Consider the following 16,980-nt stretch of genomic DNA (forward strand, 5'->3'; position numbering starts at 1 on the left):
ATAATACATATAACTATATTTTAGTTGAGAGACACGATGTTACTCTAAACAGCTGCAAACCTTTTAGTTTCCATTTTGTCATCACTAATGGGATATCAAGTTATAAATGAACCTCAAACCCCTCCGAGTCGGCTTATAGTGCCCCGAGTAACACGTATACTGTTACCTGATGTGTTATATCTGCGTGTCTATTTTATATCGAAATGCTGAAATTTAGAAAGAATATTGATTGCTTAGGCCAATTGAAACGTTACTGGCAACACGATGCAGAAAACGTCGAGAGAATCAGACTGATATCCTAGTGTTATGACGCGAGCACCTGACAGCTGAAGTCGATAGATAGTCAGAAAGGCAACTTTTTATCCTGAGAGTTGTGTCAGGAAACGAGTGAACATCACAAAATTACAGCGATTTCTAAAGCATTACTATCAACAAGACATACCATGAATATAGTCTTTTGCAATACTGCGACCAAGATACTTTTTGTACTTTATGCTGATGATGTAATCCCAGAAAATAGAACTTCGGCTTCTATTGAATAAAATTGGAAATTCAATGAATTGCATCATATTAGAGTTACCAGATTACGAAGTTCACCGTAAATTACCGCTCAAAACTAGGATTCAACCTACACCCAACTAGGTCACTAGAAAACAACATTTACATTTTATAATAATAATAATACAAAACAATCGTTGAGGGTACAGTGTTATACAAGCATGCATCGTCCATCCACAACCGACGTTCAGGGCGTGCGTCATACTTATAGGAAGAGAGTCGTCTAAATAATCTAGTACGATACATTTCTTTTGGCCACATCTGACCACACAATGGGAGCGACGCAATCGAATATAGATGGGAGCAATGGAGCTAAAACAAATATGTATTTCGTAATAGCTTATTCGATTGCACTGTTAATGTATATGCTATAATATTGAACACACATTAAATGGACATGAAAAAAAACAACATATATATGGACGTCACATTCAACCTCACTGACAGCTCTTACAATCCATATATTAAACCCAACAGCCACCCACTATACGTACATAGAGAGAGCAACCACCCACCCTCCATCACAAAGAATATACCGGCAGGAATCAACAAACGATTGTCATATCATTCATCAGACGAAAAACACTTTGATCTAGCCGCGCCACCTTACCAGACAGCTCTAAATCAAAGTGGATATGATTATCACCTCAAATTCGAACCCCCCACGGAAAGAAGAAGAACAAACAGACCTCGTAACAACATTCTCTGGTTTAACCCTCCCTTCAGTAAAAATGTCACTAACAGCGTCGGGAGAAGATTCCTCACCCTGGTTGATAAGTGTTTCCAACAGGGAAACAAACTCAGGAAAATTTTCAGCCGTAACACCATCAAATTGAGCTACAGTTGTACGAATAACGTGAAGCAAATAATCTGCAATCAAAACAAACAACAACTTACAGCGGCCAACACCAATACACCCAGTACCGAGATCAACAGATTATGTAACTGCCGTAGGAAATCTGAATGCCCCTTAGACGGAAATTGTTTACAATCGGCCTTGGTTTACCAAGCTAATATCAGACGGCAAGACAACAACAAGTGTGAAACATATGTGGGACTAACAGGAAATGAATTTAAAACCTGGTACAGAAACCACACAGCATCGCTACGCAACCAATCATTGAGAAACGCAACAGAGCTCAGTAAATACGCTTGGTCATTAAAAGACAACATCGATTACGACATCAAATGGAGAGTGTTATCGCGTGCTGCACCATACAATACTTCAAGCAAACGTTGCAACTTATGTATTAGAGAGAAATATATTATAATTTTCCAACCACATTACTGTAGTTTAAATAAAAGAAATGAGCTTTTTTCTTCCTGTAGACACAGCCAAATCGTTGCTATGCAACAACTAGTTTTAATATCGTAAACACACTCCATTGTTATGCAAATCTGTAGCGCTTATAACGTAGTCTGTTTCGGTGGTTTATTTAATAAAGTCTTAACTCCTGATGAGTGAGGTACTCCATGTACCTTACGAAACAGTACTGTAGAGTGAACTGTACTCATGTAGTCGTGTCTTAATTTCTCTGTCCACGTATGTAAATCTGCTCTACAAACTCATCGTTTAGTATCGAACACTCTCACCTGGAATAATCGACTACCTTCCTCTCTCTCTCTCTCTCTCTCTCTCTCTCTCTATATATATATATATATATATACATACACACACACACACACACACACACTAAGGGTTATTTTTATTCAATGCGAGAAAGAAACGAATGACATTAATTCGGTGAGGACCGAATATGGCCAGTGAACATGTGTGGTATAGATTATATTTTGACTAGTCAACATGAATAAGGTTATTATCTCAGCAAATATTTCAGTGCCGCGCAATTACATTCGGAGTAATCTACTGGTCGAATTAATTTTAATTAAGTTCGCTGCTCATTGTTATTGTTTGTAGGAAACGTGTATGCTGCCACATTTCCCGTATGTATAATTCAATTTAACTACGTTTCGATCAATAATTATAGATATTTATTATTTTCTGCAGGGCGCAATATTTCTGTCGCCGTGGTCACACTTGTTGTTTTTGTTATACAGCATTGGTTTATATTTACAAAAGTTATCAAAATTTACAAAAAAAAAATATAGAATCCATTCAAATTGTTACAAAAATTGGATTAATGCAGCTTATATAGCTGCATTTGCGTTGTTGCTCATATATGGCTCAGTTTATATATCATAGTTTAATCTGTTATAATAACGACTTCTTGCCAACCCACATTAGTTGTATCAGTTTGTTAATACAGTTTTAAACATCTGAAACTCCTGAATTGTAAAAAGATCTAACTCTACACAATGCGATGATTTGTACAATTTAGTTTCTAAAATTAACATATATTAAAATTGTATTATCTGCTATAACATAAGTAGAAAATTTTTCAGAGGAATCAAAATCGGTAGTTATTGCATTTCCCGAATTATATGTATCAGAACATATCACATATGAGAAAGGATTAATTATAAATCTTGTCCCATTAATTATTATGAAAATACCACAAAGTATCGACCAGGAGTAATTCGTGAGTATATACAAATGTCACAAAGAAGTCATTTTCAGATCATGAAGAGAAAAAAAAAGCTTTTTTACATTTAATATATTTTACATTGTTCTTGTATTTGGTTATACTTTGTCACAGTGATCACATTTTTCATTTCACCAGAGGGATTGATATATATTGATCATCACCATCAAAGCCCAGATTTCTTTTTATATTCCGGATCAAGTTTGATATTTGTTCCAATGATGACATGTTCATTTCGTCCCGCAAGGACTTCTTCATAACTCCTGTTGCATTCCATGCCTGAGGGTAAATTACAAAAAAATTAAAACAAATAAACATAGCATTCATTGAAATTTACATTTAACTGTAAAGCATTTTAATTTCACAAGAATCATTTTTATGAATTTCGTGAGTCAGCAGAATTGTGAAATTCTTTTGAAGTTCACATTTCACTGTGGTCCTTATTTGCACAATAAAGAGCATTGTGGGTAATATTAAGTTTGGAATGCGTATGAATAAACTCAGCAAATAAAAAAAAATGAAATTCGTTAATTAACTTAATTAACTTACCCAAATGTTTATAGAGAAATGCTAATGATGCATTGTTATTTATTGTCATGGCAACATGAGGATCTAAAGATCCTCGACATTTGATTATTCGTCCCAGTACTGAATTGAGTAAAAATGGGAAGTCCCCTTGACTTTGATGTACAGTGCCTCTGTTGAACAATATAAGAGATGAGATAAGAGATTAGTCACCCAAATATACAGCTCATAAGGTAACTTTCTCTAGTGGCTATTAACAACCAAGTTGAAAAATGTACGAAATTGTTGGTCCCCAGAATTTATTATGCTTTACAAGTACATAATAAATAAACTACACAGAAATCCAACTATGTACAAATTTATTATATTATGATTTTTGGCTTAAAAATGGTTGCATTCGGCCATCTTGAGTCTAATCATTAAACATCATGTACTTACGTCTGATATTATTTCTGATGTATGTATGTATCAAATCAAAATATCATAAATCTAAGGTTGTGAATCAAAACAAGTATGAAATTTGTGCTTGATTGGTCCAAGCATTTATGAGATACCAGATACAGACAGACAGACACGTCAAGTCCATGTCTTCGTCCGAAAGGGGACTACCGGTAATAACACATCCAACAGTATTGCCTATTAAAGGGCGATAGTCGCCTTGTCACGCATGCGCGAGATATATGGGCCTCATAAAAACAAAGATGGTGACTTTGATTGTTGCAGATCAACGAGTACACACTGGGACGTTACCACGCTTTCATTGGGTATTTTTAGGTTATTGGAATGTATCGAAGGAGTCGCCGGCGGTAATCAGTGAAAGTCGCGCCACGGTCAAACTCATACTTGTGATTTTCATTAGAAGAGCACGTTGGATTGTGGGAAAATCAATGTTTATCAACACAAATGTTGTACATGCGTGGTGCAACGACTACCGTCCTTTAAAGTTACAGTATATTATTTTACAAATACATTTTTATACGCATACGCAAAAATACGCAATTGGTTCATGACAACCAACAATCCAGTGTAATAGTCTACACACTTGTAATAACAAAACTAAACTTACTTTATTGTAATCATTTTCCTATCAGTTTGATTATTTTCATGGCAGAATCTATTCATTCTGACAATATTTCCTGGCCACTGGAATTTCTCTGTGTTAATAAATAATGCTGGTTGTTTCATTTCGGATGCCACCATTTTTTCCAGAGGGAATAACCAGGAGTCCAAAGCTACTGCACAGCTGGGATGTAACACAACATAAACCAATTGAAGTAATGTTAGTAACAATTAAATCTAATAACAAGGCTAGCATCTATGTAGCGTTCCACTAGCCATATGCTTCACCACTAATGCCTAGATATGTTGCTAGTAATATCATGCTCAGCTAATGTAGATTTGATTGGTTGAATGAAAACAATATCAATGTAAGTATTGTCAATCATCAGACATCGTGTGAATATCAACAATTTCCCTAGTGTAGCAATAAACTATTTATTTTTTCAGAGAACTATTATGAAAACCCACAGTGTGTGACATTTGCATACATCTGAATGGGTAATGTGATATTACTAGCATCACAGCTAGGCATTAGTGGAATGTTGTAAAGTGACTGTATTATGAGATTCCCAGTGCTAAGCATTCAAATTGACCAACATATTTGAGTATCCTATTTCCAGAGACCAATTATGAATTTGCATAGTGTGCGACATTTGCATAAATCTAAATGGGTAATGTGATATTACTAGCATCACATCTAGGCATTAGTGGAATGTTGTAAAGTGACTGGATTATGGGGGATTCCCTGTGCTAAGCATTCAAGTTGGCCAATAAACATATTTGAGTATCTTATTTCCAGAGTCCAATTATGAATTTGCATAGTGTGCGACATTTGCATAAATCCGAATGGGTAATGTGATATTACTAGCATCACAGCTGGCATTAGTGGAATGTTGTAAAGTGACTGGATTATAGGGGATTCCCTGTGCTAAGCATTCAAGTTGGCCAATAAACATATTTGAGTATCTTATTTACAGTGACCACTTATGAATTCGCATAGTGTGCAAAATTTGCATAAATCTGAATGGGTAATGTGATATTACTAGCATCACATCTAGGCATTAGTGGAATGTTGTAAAGTGACTGGATTATGGGGGATTCCCTGTGCTAAGCATTCAAGTTGGCCAATAAACATATTTGAGTATCTTATTTCCAGAGTCCAATTATGAATTTGCACAGTGTGCGACATTTGCATAAATCCGAATGGGTAATGTGATATTACTAGCATCACAATTAGGCATTAGTGGAATGTTGTAAAGTGACTGGACTATGGGGGATTCCCTGTGCTAATGCATTCAAGTTGGCCAATAAACATATTTGAGTATCTTATTTACAGTGACCACTTATGAATTCGCATAGTGTGCAAAATTTGCATAAATCTGAATGGGTAATGAGATATTACTAGCATCACAATTAGGCATTAGTGGAATGTTGTAAAGTGACTGGATTATGGGGATTCCCTGTGCTAATGCATTCAAGTTGGCCAATAAACATATTTGAGTATCTTATTTACAGTGACCACTTATGAATTCGCATAGTGTGCAAAATTTGCATAAATCTGAATGAGTAATGAGATATTACTAGCATCACAATTAGGCATTAGTGGAATGTTGTAAAGTGACTGGATTATGGGGGATTCCCTGTGCTAATGCATTCAAGTTGGCCAATAAGCATATTTGAGTATCTTATTTCCAGAGACCACTTATGAATTCGCATAGTGTGCGACATTTGCATAAATCTGAATGGGTAATGAGATATTACTAGCATCACATCTAGGCATTAGTGGAATGTTGTAAAGTGACTGGATTATGGGGGATTCCCTGTGCTAAGCATTCAAGTTGGCCAATAAACATATTTGAGTATCCTATTTCCAGAGTCCAATTATGAATTTGCATAGTGTGCGACATTTGCATAAATCCGAATGGGTAATGTGATATTACTAGCATCACAGCTGGCTTTAGTGGAATGTTGTAAAGTGACTGGATTATAGGGGATTCCCTGTGCTAAGCATTCAAGTTGGCCAATAAACATATTTGAGTATCTTATTTACAGTGACCACTTATGAATTCGCATAGTGTGCACAATTTGCATAAATCTGAATGAGTAATGAGATATTACTAGCATCACAATTAGGCATTAGTGGAATGTTGTAAAGTGACTGGATTATGGGGGATTCCCTGTGCTAATGCATTCAAGTTGGCCAATAAACATATTTGAGTATCTTATTTCCAGAGACCACTTATGAATTCGCATAGTGTGCGACATTTGCATAAATCTGAATGGGTAATGAGATATTACTAGCATCACATCTAGGCATTAGTGGAATGTTGTAAAGTGACTGGATTATGGGGGATTCCCTGTGCTAAGCATTCAAGTTGGCCAATAAACATATTTGAGTATCCTATTTCCAGAGTCCAATTATGAATTTGCATAGTGTGCGACATTTGCATAAATCCGAATGGGTAATGTGATATTACTAGCATCACAGCTGGCTTTAGTGGAATGTTGTAAAGTGACTGGATTATAGGGGATTCCCTGTGCTAAGCATTCAAGTTGGCCAATAAACATATTTGAGTATCTTATTTACAGTGACCACTTATGAATTCGCATAGTGTGCAAAATTTGCATAAATCTGAATGGGTAATGTGATATTACTAGCATCACATCTAGGCATTAGTGGAATGTTGTAAAGTGACTGGATTATAGGGGATTCCCTGTGCTAAGCATTCAAGTTGGCCAATAAACATATTTGAGTATCTTATTTCCAGAGTCCAATTATGAATTTGCACAGTGTGCGACATTTGCATAAATCCGAATGGGTAATGTGATATTACTAGCATCACAATTAGGCATTAGTGGAATGTTGTAAAGTGACTGGACTATGGGGGATTCCCTGTGCTAATGCATTCAAGTTGGCCAATAAACATATTTGAGTATCTTATTTACAGTGACCACTTATGAATTCGCATAGTGTGCAAAATTTGCATAAATCTGAATGAGTAATGAGATATTACTAGCATCACAATTAGGCATTAGTGGAATGTTGTAAAGTGACTGGATTATGGGGGATTCCCTGTGCTAATGCATTCAAGTTGGCCAATAAACATATTTGAGTATCTTATTTACAGTGACCACTTATGAATTCGCATAGTGTGCAAAATTTGCATAAATCTGAATGAGTAATGAGATATTACTAGCATCACAATTAGGCATTAGTGGAATGTTGTAAAGTGACTGGATTATGGGGGATTCCCTGTGCTAATGCATTCAAGTTGGCCAATAAACATATTTGAGTATCTTATTTACAGTGACCACTTATGAATTCGCATAGTGTGCAAAATTTGCATAAATCTGAATGAGTAATGAGATATTACTAGCATCACAATTAGGCATTAGTGGAATGTTGTAAAGTGACTGGATTATGGGGGATTCCCTGTGCTAATGCATTCAAGTTGGCCAATAAACATATTTGAGTATCTTATTTCCAGAGACCACTTATGAATTCGCATAGTGTGCGACATTTGCATAAATCTGAATGGGTAATGAGATATTACTAGCATCACAGCTAGGCATTAGTGGAATATTGTAAAGTGACTGGATTATAGGGGATTCCCTGTGCTAATGCATTCAAGTTGGCCAATAAACATATTTGAGTATCTTATTTCCAGAGTCCAATTATGAATTTGCACAGTGTGCGACATTTGCATAAATCCGAATGGGTAATGTGATATTACTAGCATCACAGCTGGCTTTAGTGGAATGTTGTAAAGTGACTGGATTATGGGGGATTCCCTGTGCTAATGCATTCAAGTTGGCCAATAAACATATTTGAGTATCTTATTTCCAGAGACCACTTATGAATTCGCATAGTGTGCGACATTTGCATAAATCTGAATGGGTAATGAGATATTACTAGCATCACAGCTAGGCATTAGTGGAATATTGTAAAGTGACTGGATTATAGGGGATTCCCTGTGCTAACGCATTCAAGTTGGCCAATAAACATATTTGAGTATCTTATTTACAGTGACCACTTATGAATTCGCATAGTGTGCAAAATTTGCATAAATCTGAATGAGTAATGAGATATTACTAGCATCACAATTAGGCATTAGTAGAATGTTGTAAAGTGACTGGATTATGGGGGATTCCCTGTGCTAATGCATTCAAGTTGGCCAATAAACATATTTGAGTATCTTATTTACAGTGACCACTTATGAATTCGCATAGTGTGCAAAATTTGCATAAATCTGAATGAGTAATGAGATATTACTAGCATCACAATTAGGCATTAGTGGAATGTTGTAAAGTGACTGGATTATGGGTGATTCCCTGTGCTAATGCATTCAAGTTGGCCAATAAACACATTTGAGTATCTTATTTCCAGAGACTAATTATGAATTTGCATAGTGTGCGACATTTGCATAAATCTGGGTAATGTGATATTACTAGCATCACAGCTAGGCATTAGTGAAATGTTGTAAAGTGACTGCATTATGGGGGATTCCCTATGCTAAGCATTCAAATTGGCCAATAAACATATTTGAGTATCTTATTTCCAGAGACTAATTATGAATTTGCATAGTGTGCGACATTTGCATAAATCTTGGTAATGAGATATTACTAGTATCACAGCTAGGCATTAGTGGAATGTTGTAAAGTGACTGGATTATAAGTCTAAGAGTCTTCTAGATTTGCCAAATACTCACTTAAACCTCTGATCTTTGTGGCAAGACATCAATGCAGTGGCAGCACCAAATGAGTGTCCAGAAACGGCAATTTTACTGAAATCCAATCGGCCCTGTAATGATAATAATTGAACAAATATCACATTAACAGTGTTAACCTTTGCAGTGAATCATAAATCTAGGGTGTCAATCAAAATATTATAAACATAGGGTGTCAATCAAAATATCATAAACCTAGGGTGTCAATCAAAATATCATAAATCTAGGGTGTCAATTAAAATATCATAAATCTAGGGTGTCAATCAAAAAATCATAAACCTAGGATATCACAAAGTGACGTAGGAAGTCAAAAATATCACATCCTCCAGTCTATGTTACTCACCTTAAACTGGTGAAAATTACACTCATTGTCCATCATATTCGTAATGTTTTCACCACTGTTTAATTGTTCTAAAAGATTTAATGCTTTCACACATTCATCGGCTCTGTGATTCACCTGTAAACATATTGATACTATATATAATCATAAATATACTTTACTGTAAACTGCTTAGTTTTCAGATATAGATATGTTGGTGATTGGATGATATTATGGCATATGTGAGACAAAATTTCACAAAAGTCGCTGTGTCGTAGGAAAAATTTTCATGATCTTCATTAACCCTCAAATTTCCAAAAATGTCTCTCTTGCGAAGAGGTTTATAGTATTTATGTACTTAAAAGGTGGCGATCGTTGCCCAGCACGTGTTTAGATTCTGTAAACAAACAATTAATTTTGTGATTTTCCCATAGCATTATTCACTACTGTAGCGTCCATTTTGAATTCAAAATTGGTCAAAATACATACAACTGAGATTCAAAAATAATAATTTAATCAAAAGTGTGTCAGTCATGCTTGAACTGAGTAAAATTTGCATCTATTTTGCATAATTAATGAGCATAAAGTATGCAACATTCAGTAGTCAGTATCCATAGTAACTATTCAAAACAATGGACATTTTGGGCAAACGACTCCCATTTTTCGATGGCATATAAAATATTTTTATAACGTTGACTGAAACATTAATCTTTTTTGAATAGATACAAAGAATATTGATTACCAAACATTGCCTACTATTAACCATTAATTAAAATACATTACCAGATGTTCATAATTTTATTTTGTTTTCCATAAAACTGAGATAGAAAATACATGGTCAAACAAATATCAATGGAATTGATTTGAGTTTTAAAAACCCATATTTATCACTGGTTTCCTTAGTAATAAGGTCTCATCATCCTACAACATTTAAGGTACTTATATTTTTCATAACAAAATAATGCTTTAACAAAACATTGTGATAATTTGTTTAACCCTATTTATAATAATGAATGCCGGCCATATGATCTTAAACTGCCTTTTTTTATTCAGCATGATCAATGCAACAAAAAGACATAAATTTCAATAAAAAAACAAGTTATTGGAAGGAAAAATCAATCATGTTACAAATGTAATTTACTAATTATATTATTATATGAGCTTAATTCAAGGATACCTCAAAGTATGCACAAAGACAGTAGAACGGGAGTATCAACCGTTGCACAGCGAAGGTCGATGCGAAAGTGTACTGTCTGAGTGCATACTTTGAGGTATCCTTGTAATAACCTTCTTTGTGTAGGGTTCGGTCAAACCCTGGTGGCAGCCATGTTTGCTTTTATTATTAGACAATGCTTACGTGCATAATCATTCCATATTTGGATTCGCATTTCCTAATATGGTAGGATGAAAATACTCCGTAAAATACCGCAAAATTACGGCATGCTGTAACTTATGGTGTTACGGTGACAGATGTATAATAATAAATAATATCCGTATTACAGCATTTCATAATACCATATAAAGAATTGCCAATTTAAAATAAGGAATAATTATGCAATATTTACAAGGTGGCAGATTAATTTCAAATTAAAATGCAATGAGAAAGTTCCACTAGATGTCTACCAATAATGTGATTATGAGGGCATCACAGAGCAATGACTCAGACACTACAAGTATGTGGCTAAAAAAAAAGATTTCCCAGTTGTGTCAGGCGGAGCTACATCACAAGTTGTTTCATGTTGCAAAGACGTGCCACCACTGTACCATGCATTTCTATGGGCTCTGCGCATGCTGCTAAGGAAGGCCGAGTGAAGAGCTGGTGAAAATTTGAGAAAACAACAGGAACTCAACTTTGAAGTAATCCTGAACAATCAAATTTATATATGTTACACAAGCAGGGGTAATGTTGTTACACTGTTCAGGGGAGTCTCAACAACCATCCCAAAATACTGTTTTCTGAAAGTTTTCAGCTTTTGTTTTCACCGTGATGGTTGCCATGCAGTGAAAATGCCTGGATGTCCGCCCCGAGAATAAGCATGACAGTTAAGCATGACAAAATCTGGTGAATTTATTGCAAGTGTTAGAAAATAATCACCTGTCTACTTCTGAGTGGGAACTCGTCTTCCCCAGGTACAGGTCTTTCATATGGAACCCACTCTTCAACTAAGTCTGTACCTTCATCACTTGGATGAAGATAATATGTAGCAGAAGCTGATTTGTCTCTACAACAAATAAATATATACACATATGACATCTGTCATATCATAAAACAACACTACAATTAATCTGCATCGCTGGCGACATAAACAAAAGATATATACAACTGTCCACCAGAGGGCATTCTCTTGTTAGAATATGATCTCAAGTATGTGATGTAAGATGGAGAGATCTTATTTCATGTTACTTGACGTTACAGTGCCCTCTTGAAGAAACTTGTGGGGTTTTGTATTAAAGTGAATTTCCCAGATGTGTCATGGTTGTCGGTTGTTAGTTGAGATTGTGTTGACATACTATTAATTTATTTGTTTGTTTGTTTGTTTGTTTGTTTATTTATTTACTTATTTATTTATTCACTTATTTATTTAATTATTACCTGTGTTCCACAGCCGCGACTACAAAACCCTGCGATGCCATTTCTAGACAGATTGTGGTATATGTCGTCCTATTGGCCCCTAAACCGTGAGAAAAAACCATCACCGGAAATGATGATTTGTGTTGACTTGGAAGTAATGGACTGTTCCAGTATGCCGGTACTCTGTATGAATCTGAAATACGCAGAAGATGCAGTTACAAATGTGAAGATAACATAGTTTTTTATAAAATCAATGTTAAAAGTATGGTGAGTGGATTCTGAAGGTGATGATAAGTGATGTATAGAAAAGTTAAAATTACAATCACAAAAGATGACTGAACATAAGATTCAGCCACAGATGATGAATGCATGCTATGTACAAATATCACGTTACCATTGCTGAGAACTAATCTTGCACGGAAGTGGTCGTCATGCCACGCATGCGCAAAATACGAGTCCCACATAAACAAAGATGGCGACTTTGACTGTTGCGCACACCAATAAGTACAAACTGAGACATTACCAAGCTTTAGCTAGGTAATTTGTTTGGTAGTTGGAAGATATCAAAAGAGTCACCTGTCAATTAGTGTATGATGTATTTAGGTCAAAACTCATGCTTGTGATCCCATGAGAAAAACGCATTGAATTATGGGAAAAATCAATGTTTATCGACACAAATGTTGCACATGCCTCGCATGTCAACCACTGCTATTTAAAAGCATGCAACAAAAGCTAATGCATCCAAGATATTTTCTTCTCATCCTCTGGAAATGAGCATGAAGGACAGAAAATACGAAAATAATGTGTCATCATGATCATGTCTACTCAAAAAATGCATGATTTTAAAACAATCACATGTGAAAAAAACACACCTAGACTGTAAATAAAAGTTCATTTATCCTTGGAACATGTTAATGATCTGCAGGAGTATGAAACAAGATTATATCCACGTTCACGCACAAATAATAAAAAAAAAACAGATATATGACTTGTAAACAATATGTAATCAACATTTACGGAGGGTGAAAGGGGCGTGTGCCACTGTGTGTCTGTTTCAATGCTGCAATGCAAATATTTCTCTTATGTTCATTTCCTGAAAATTGTCGTGAAACTTGTAAAGCATGTAGTTAGTGTGATGCATCAACAAGAATTGTGAGTGTAGTGAGAATCCATGACAATTTTTGTATTTGTGTGAATCAAAACATATACACTAATGTTAAAAATGCATTAACACGACATCTGCTTTTATTTTTGCACTACATGTTAAAGGGTGGTAGTCTTCACGCCGCGCATGCGGGGGATATGGGTCTCATATAAACAAAGATGGCAATTTTGGCAAACTGAGAGATTACCAAGCTTTAATTAAGTATTTTTTTTGTTGGTATTTGGAAGGTATCGAAGTAGTCGCTGGCAGTAATTAGTGCAAGTGGTGCCCAGGTCAAAACTCGTAATTGCGATTTCATTAGAAAAGCGCATTGAATTGTAGGAAAATCAATGTTTATCAACACAAATGTCGAACATGTGTGGTGTGGTGACCACTGCCCTTTAACCGTTTTTATTTAAAAAAGACAAAGTTCATAGGAAAATTGCCAAATTGTTTAGCAGTTAAAATTTCCCTGGAGTCCTAAGACACAAAATGTCACAAATTTTGTCTTCTTAAATGTCATGAAATCTTGAAATCTTGAAAATTACAGTTTACAGTTTTTGAAATGTGACAATCAATTAGTATGCATAGAAGATAGTGCATACATTTACATATAATTATAAAAGTACATACCGAACAACCAGCTCATCCATGACTTCATAACACCGGATGACAATTTAATAAACTCAGCGTAACCGATACCGTATTTTTTCTTGGGTAACCACAAAGGATGCTGGGATTTGTCGGGTCGTACGTTATTACTTTTCACATTGGTCGGGTAGTAGAGACGCAAAAAACTCCTGTAAGCAAAAAAGATAGAGGGATATGTCACATTTATTTGACAAAATGTTTTTAATTGTCAGGTTAAGTTACTGTAATTATTTTCGCTGGGGTACATGGCTAGGCTAGAGTCAGGATTCACATATACACTGGGGCCTGGTACGTTATATCAAAGCGTGGTGGTCGTCATGCGTGTTCGAATTTCATGTAAATGAACAATGTATTTGACACGCGTTATATACGTCGCTATGAGTCCCATATCGAACAGGATGCGGCACGACTGCCGCCCTTTAAAACAGAAACAAATACACGTTATATTTGCAGAATGGTCGGTAAGGTAAGGGATGATCTGACATCATGACTGGATTCTTATAAAGTATAAGGGCCGAGGTACAAAGTTTAAATACATATCAATATGTATTCTTTTATATACTATTTTAATACTGACAATAAAATGAACGGTAATTCTTGGACAGCATTTGTTAAAAGATTATTCACATTAACTAAAATTAGCGATGAATCTAACACTATAAAATTCAAAACCAAATTCAAACAAGTGTACTATAATAAAGTCTGGTTGCCAACGGTATTTAAACCAGAAAAGAATAAGCTACGTACTTTTAACAAGTTTAAACAAAATTTTGAATTTGAACCATATTTACAACAAATCAAAAATGTGCAACACAGGGTCAGCTTCACTAAGTTTCGCATTTCTTCTCACGCGTTGCCAATTGAAAAATTTAGATATAATAAAACACCTCCAGAGCAAAGGTTTTGTTTTCTATGTAATGAACAGGCTATTGGGGATGAATTTCATGTATTACTCACATGTAAAAATAGTCAGATTGTACAAGCTCGTATTAAATTTGAAGCTGAATTAGCAATTTATGATGACAACATTTGCAAGTTATCAACTCATGAGAAATTCAAGTGCTTGCTAGGCACTAAAGATAGCTTCATTGTCAATTGCTTGGGAAAATTTATTGATTTTATATCTAAGCTTTAGTTTAGTCTATTGTTTTGTTTGTGTTTTTCTTGACCATTGATTTATTGTATGTTTTTTTTTCATTCATGCTAAATTTTGTGTCAAATAAAACATCTATCTATCTATCTATCTACTATTTCGTCAGTGAAATGAACTCACCCTTCCGCAGAATGACCAGTCATAACATCAAAACAACCAACCAAAAAAGGTCCCTGTCCAGGTGGAACTCCAAGATGTCTCGAAAAAGGCCAGGCCGACATGGTAAATATTCTGGGTGTTTTTATGATATCAGTTGCCGGTACATTGCGAAGAATACCCAGTATTTTCGACGTCAGTGACGATGACCTCACGGTCATGTTATCTGAAAAGTCACCTGATACTTTGAAGAATCACATGATATTGACCAAAATCCCGATGTAAGTGGAGTTTGATTGTAAGTTTCCGCCTTAGTTTTAATATTGTGTGTCGTACTAGTACTATATTCGCTAATACAAGTTAGATTAGTTATATTTTAATAAGGATCAATACATATGACGGTCGGTCGCTTGCCGTGCACGTCGCTTGTCATCGGGAAAATAGAGCTGATAAGCGCCACCAGCGATAACATTATTGAAAACTGCTCTTTTTCTTTTATCTAAAGCGCACCTGGTCGTTGGCGGCGTAACACAACGCACATGTACTGTGATGTTAATGAAGGTTAGGTTAGCAGTAGGTTGACGATACGATACACATACAATGTACATCTAAACATCACTGTCAATCTGAAATACATTTCGATTGGAATAACTGTAAACAATGTACGGTGTTGTAAATTATAGGTATATATGTAAATCTTCTCGTACATAAAATATACCCAGAATTTACAATTTTTCATTGCAAACAATCACTTTGTAAATCGGTGTAGTGCAATTCCCTGGCCAATATAAACACCTTAAAATATTAAGATTGTGGGACTCGGACATGAAAAATTAACTGCAGAACATGAGCCTTTCAAATTAACATAAATTAACTATTTTCGATTACTGTTACTGTCATATTGTTCCGAAGACCAAAACAGCAACAATGCCAGCTGAGTTGCTAACCGGATTTGCTAAGCGCGGTTGTAGATCTTGTAATGCATCATCATCGCCGGTGACCGCCGAACTCGGCGAGTGGTAGAACTCGCCCACTCAACTGCATATGTCCGAGTTCGACTATATTCCCACTAGTCCAATACTGCCACGGGGTGCTTACATAGCGAGTTTCCACATCTAGATAAATCATAGACCTTATGGATAAATCGAGGGGCAAGGGGGATAGCTGGTACAGGTTACAAGAAATAAAAAAAAGGCATTTTAAGTTTTTACAGGAAATAAAATGAAAGTTCCATTTACAGTAAAAAAAATAGGTGTTTACACTTTACAGATAAGGCAAATTACTAATTACATTTTCATAATATATTTGATAATTTGTGTTTAAGAATCAAAATTGGAAATTACGTATGCATTACAACATTTGATGTGGAACATGCTTTATAGGCTTACAAAAAATAAGATCTTTGTACAAATTACGGACGAATAAAATAGCTGATTACATTTTCATGTCTACGAATTTACGTTTTTTATTTATTTAAATTACATTATTACGAAAATAAAAACAATTGATTACAGCTCACGAAAATACCTCTTGCCGACCCTCATAAAAGAACACGGTCTCTTTGGCATTCTTTTGGGACGAACGGACACGAATCGCCTCTCCCCTCACAACACCCGTATTTCCGCATTTAGTG

The 16,980-nt window shown here is 35.4% G+C and overlaps 1 protein-coding gene across 1 annotated transcript; it reads right to left on the reverse strand.

Annotated features, from left to right (window-relative positions):
- Window positions 1–2,527: 2,527 nt before the first annotated feature.
- Window positions 2,528–15,574, reverse strand: LOC102809803 (platelet-activating factor acetylhydrolase-like). The gene is made up of 9 exons (XM_006815887.3): window positions 15,372–15,574; window positions 14,081–14,247; window positions 12,325–12,496; window positions 11,827–11,953; window positions 9,756–9,869; window positions 9,395–9,486; window positions 4,693–4,869; window positions 3,651–3,799; window positions 2,528–3,380 (listed from the first exon to the last, which is right to left on the reverse strand). Exons 1-9 carry the CDS (start codon window positions 15,566–15,568, stop codon window positions 3,268–3,270), a joined length of 1,308 nt encoding a protein of 435 aa, XP_006815950.1. The 5' UTR covers window positions 15,569–15,574; the 3' UTR covers window positions 2,528–3,267.
- Between the last annotated feature and the right edge of the window lie 1,406 nt (window positions 15,575–16,980).

The sequence above is a fragment of the Saccoglossus kowalevskii genome, chromosome 5 (assembly GCF_978046115.1).
Source record: "Saccoglossus kowalevskii chromosome 5, keSacKowa6.1, whole genome shotgun sequence".
Lineage (NCBI taxonomy): Eukaryota > Metazoa > Hemichordata > Enteropneusta > Harrimaniidae > Saccoglossus > Saccoglossus kowalevskii.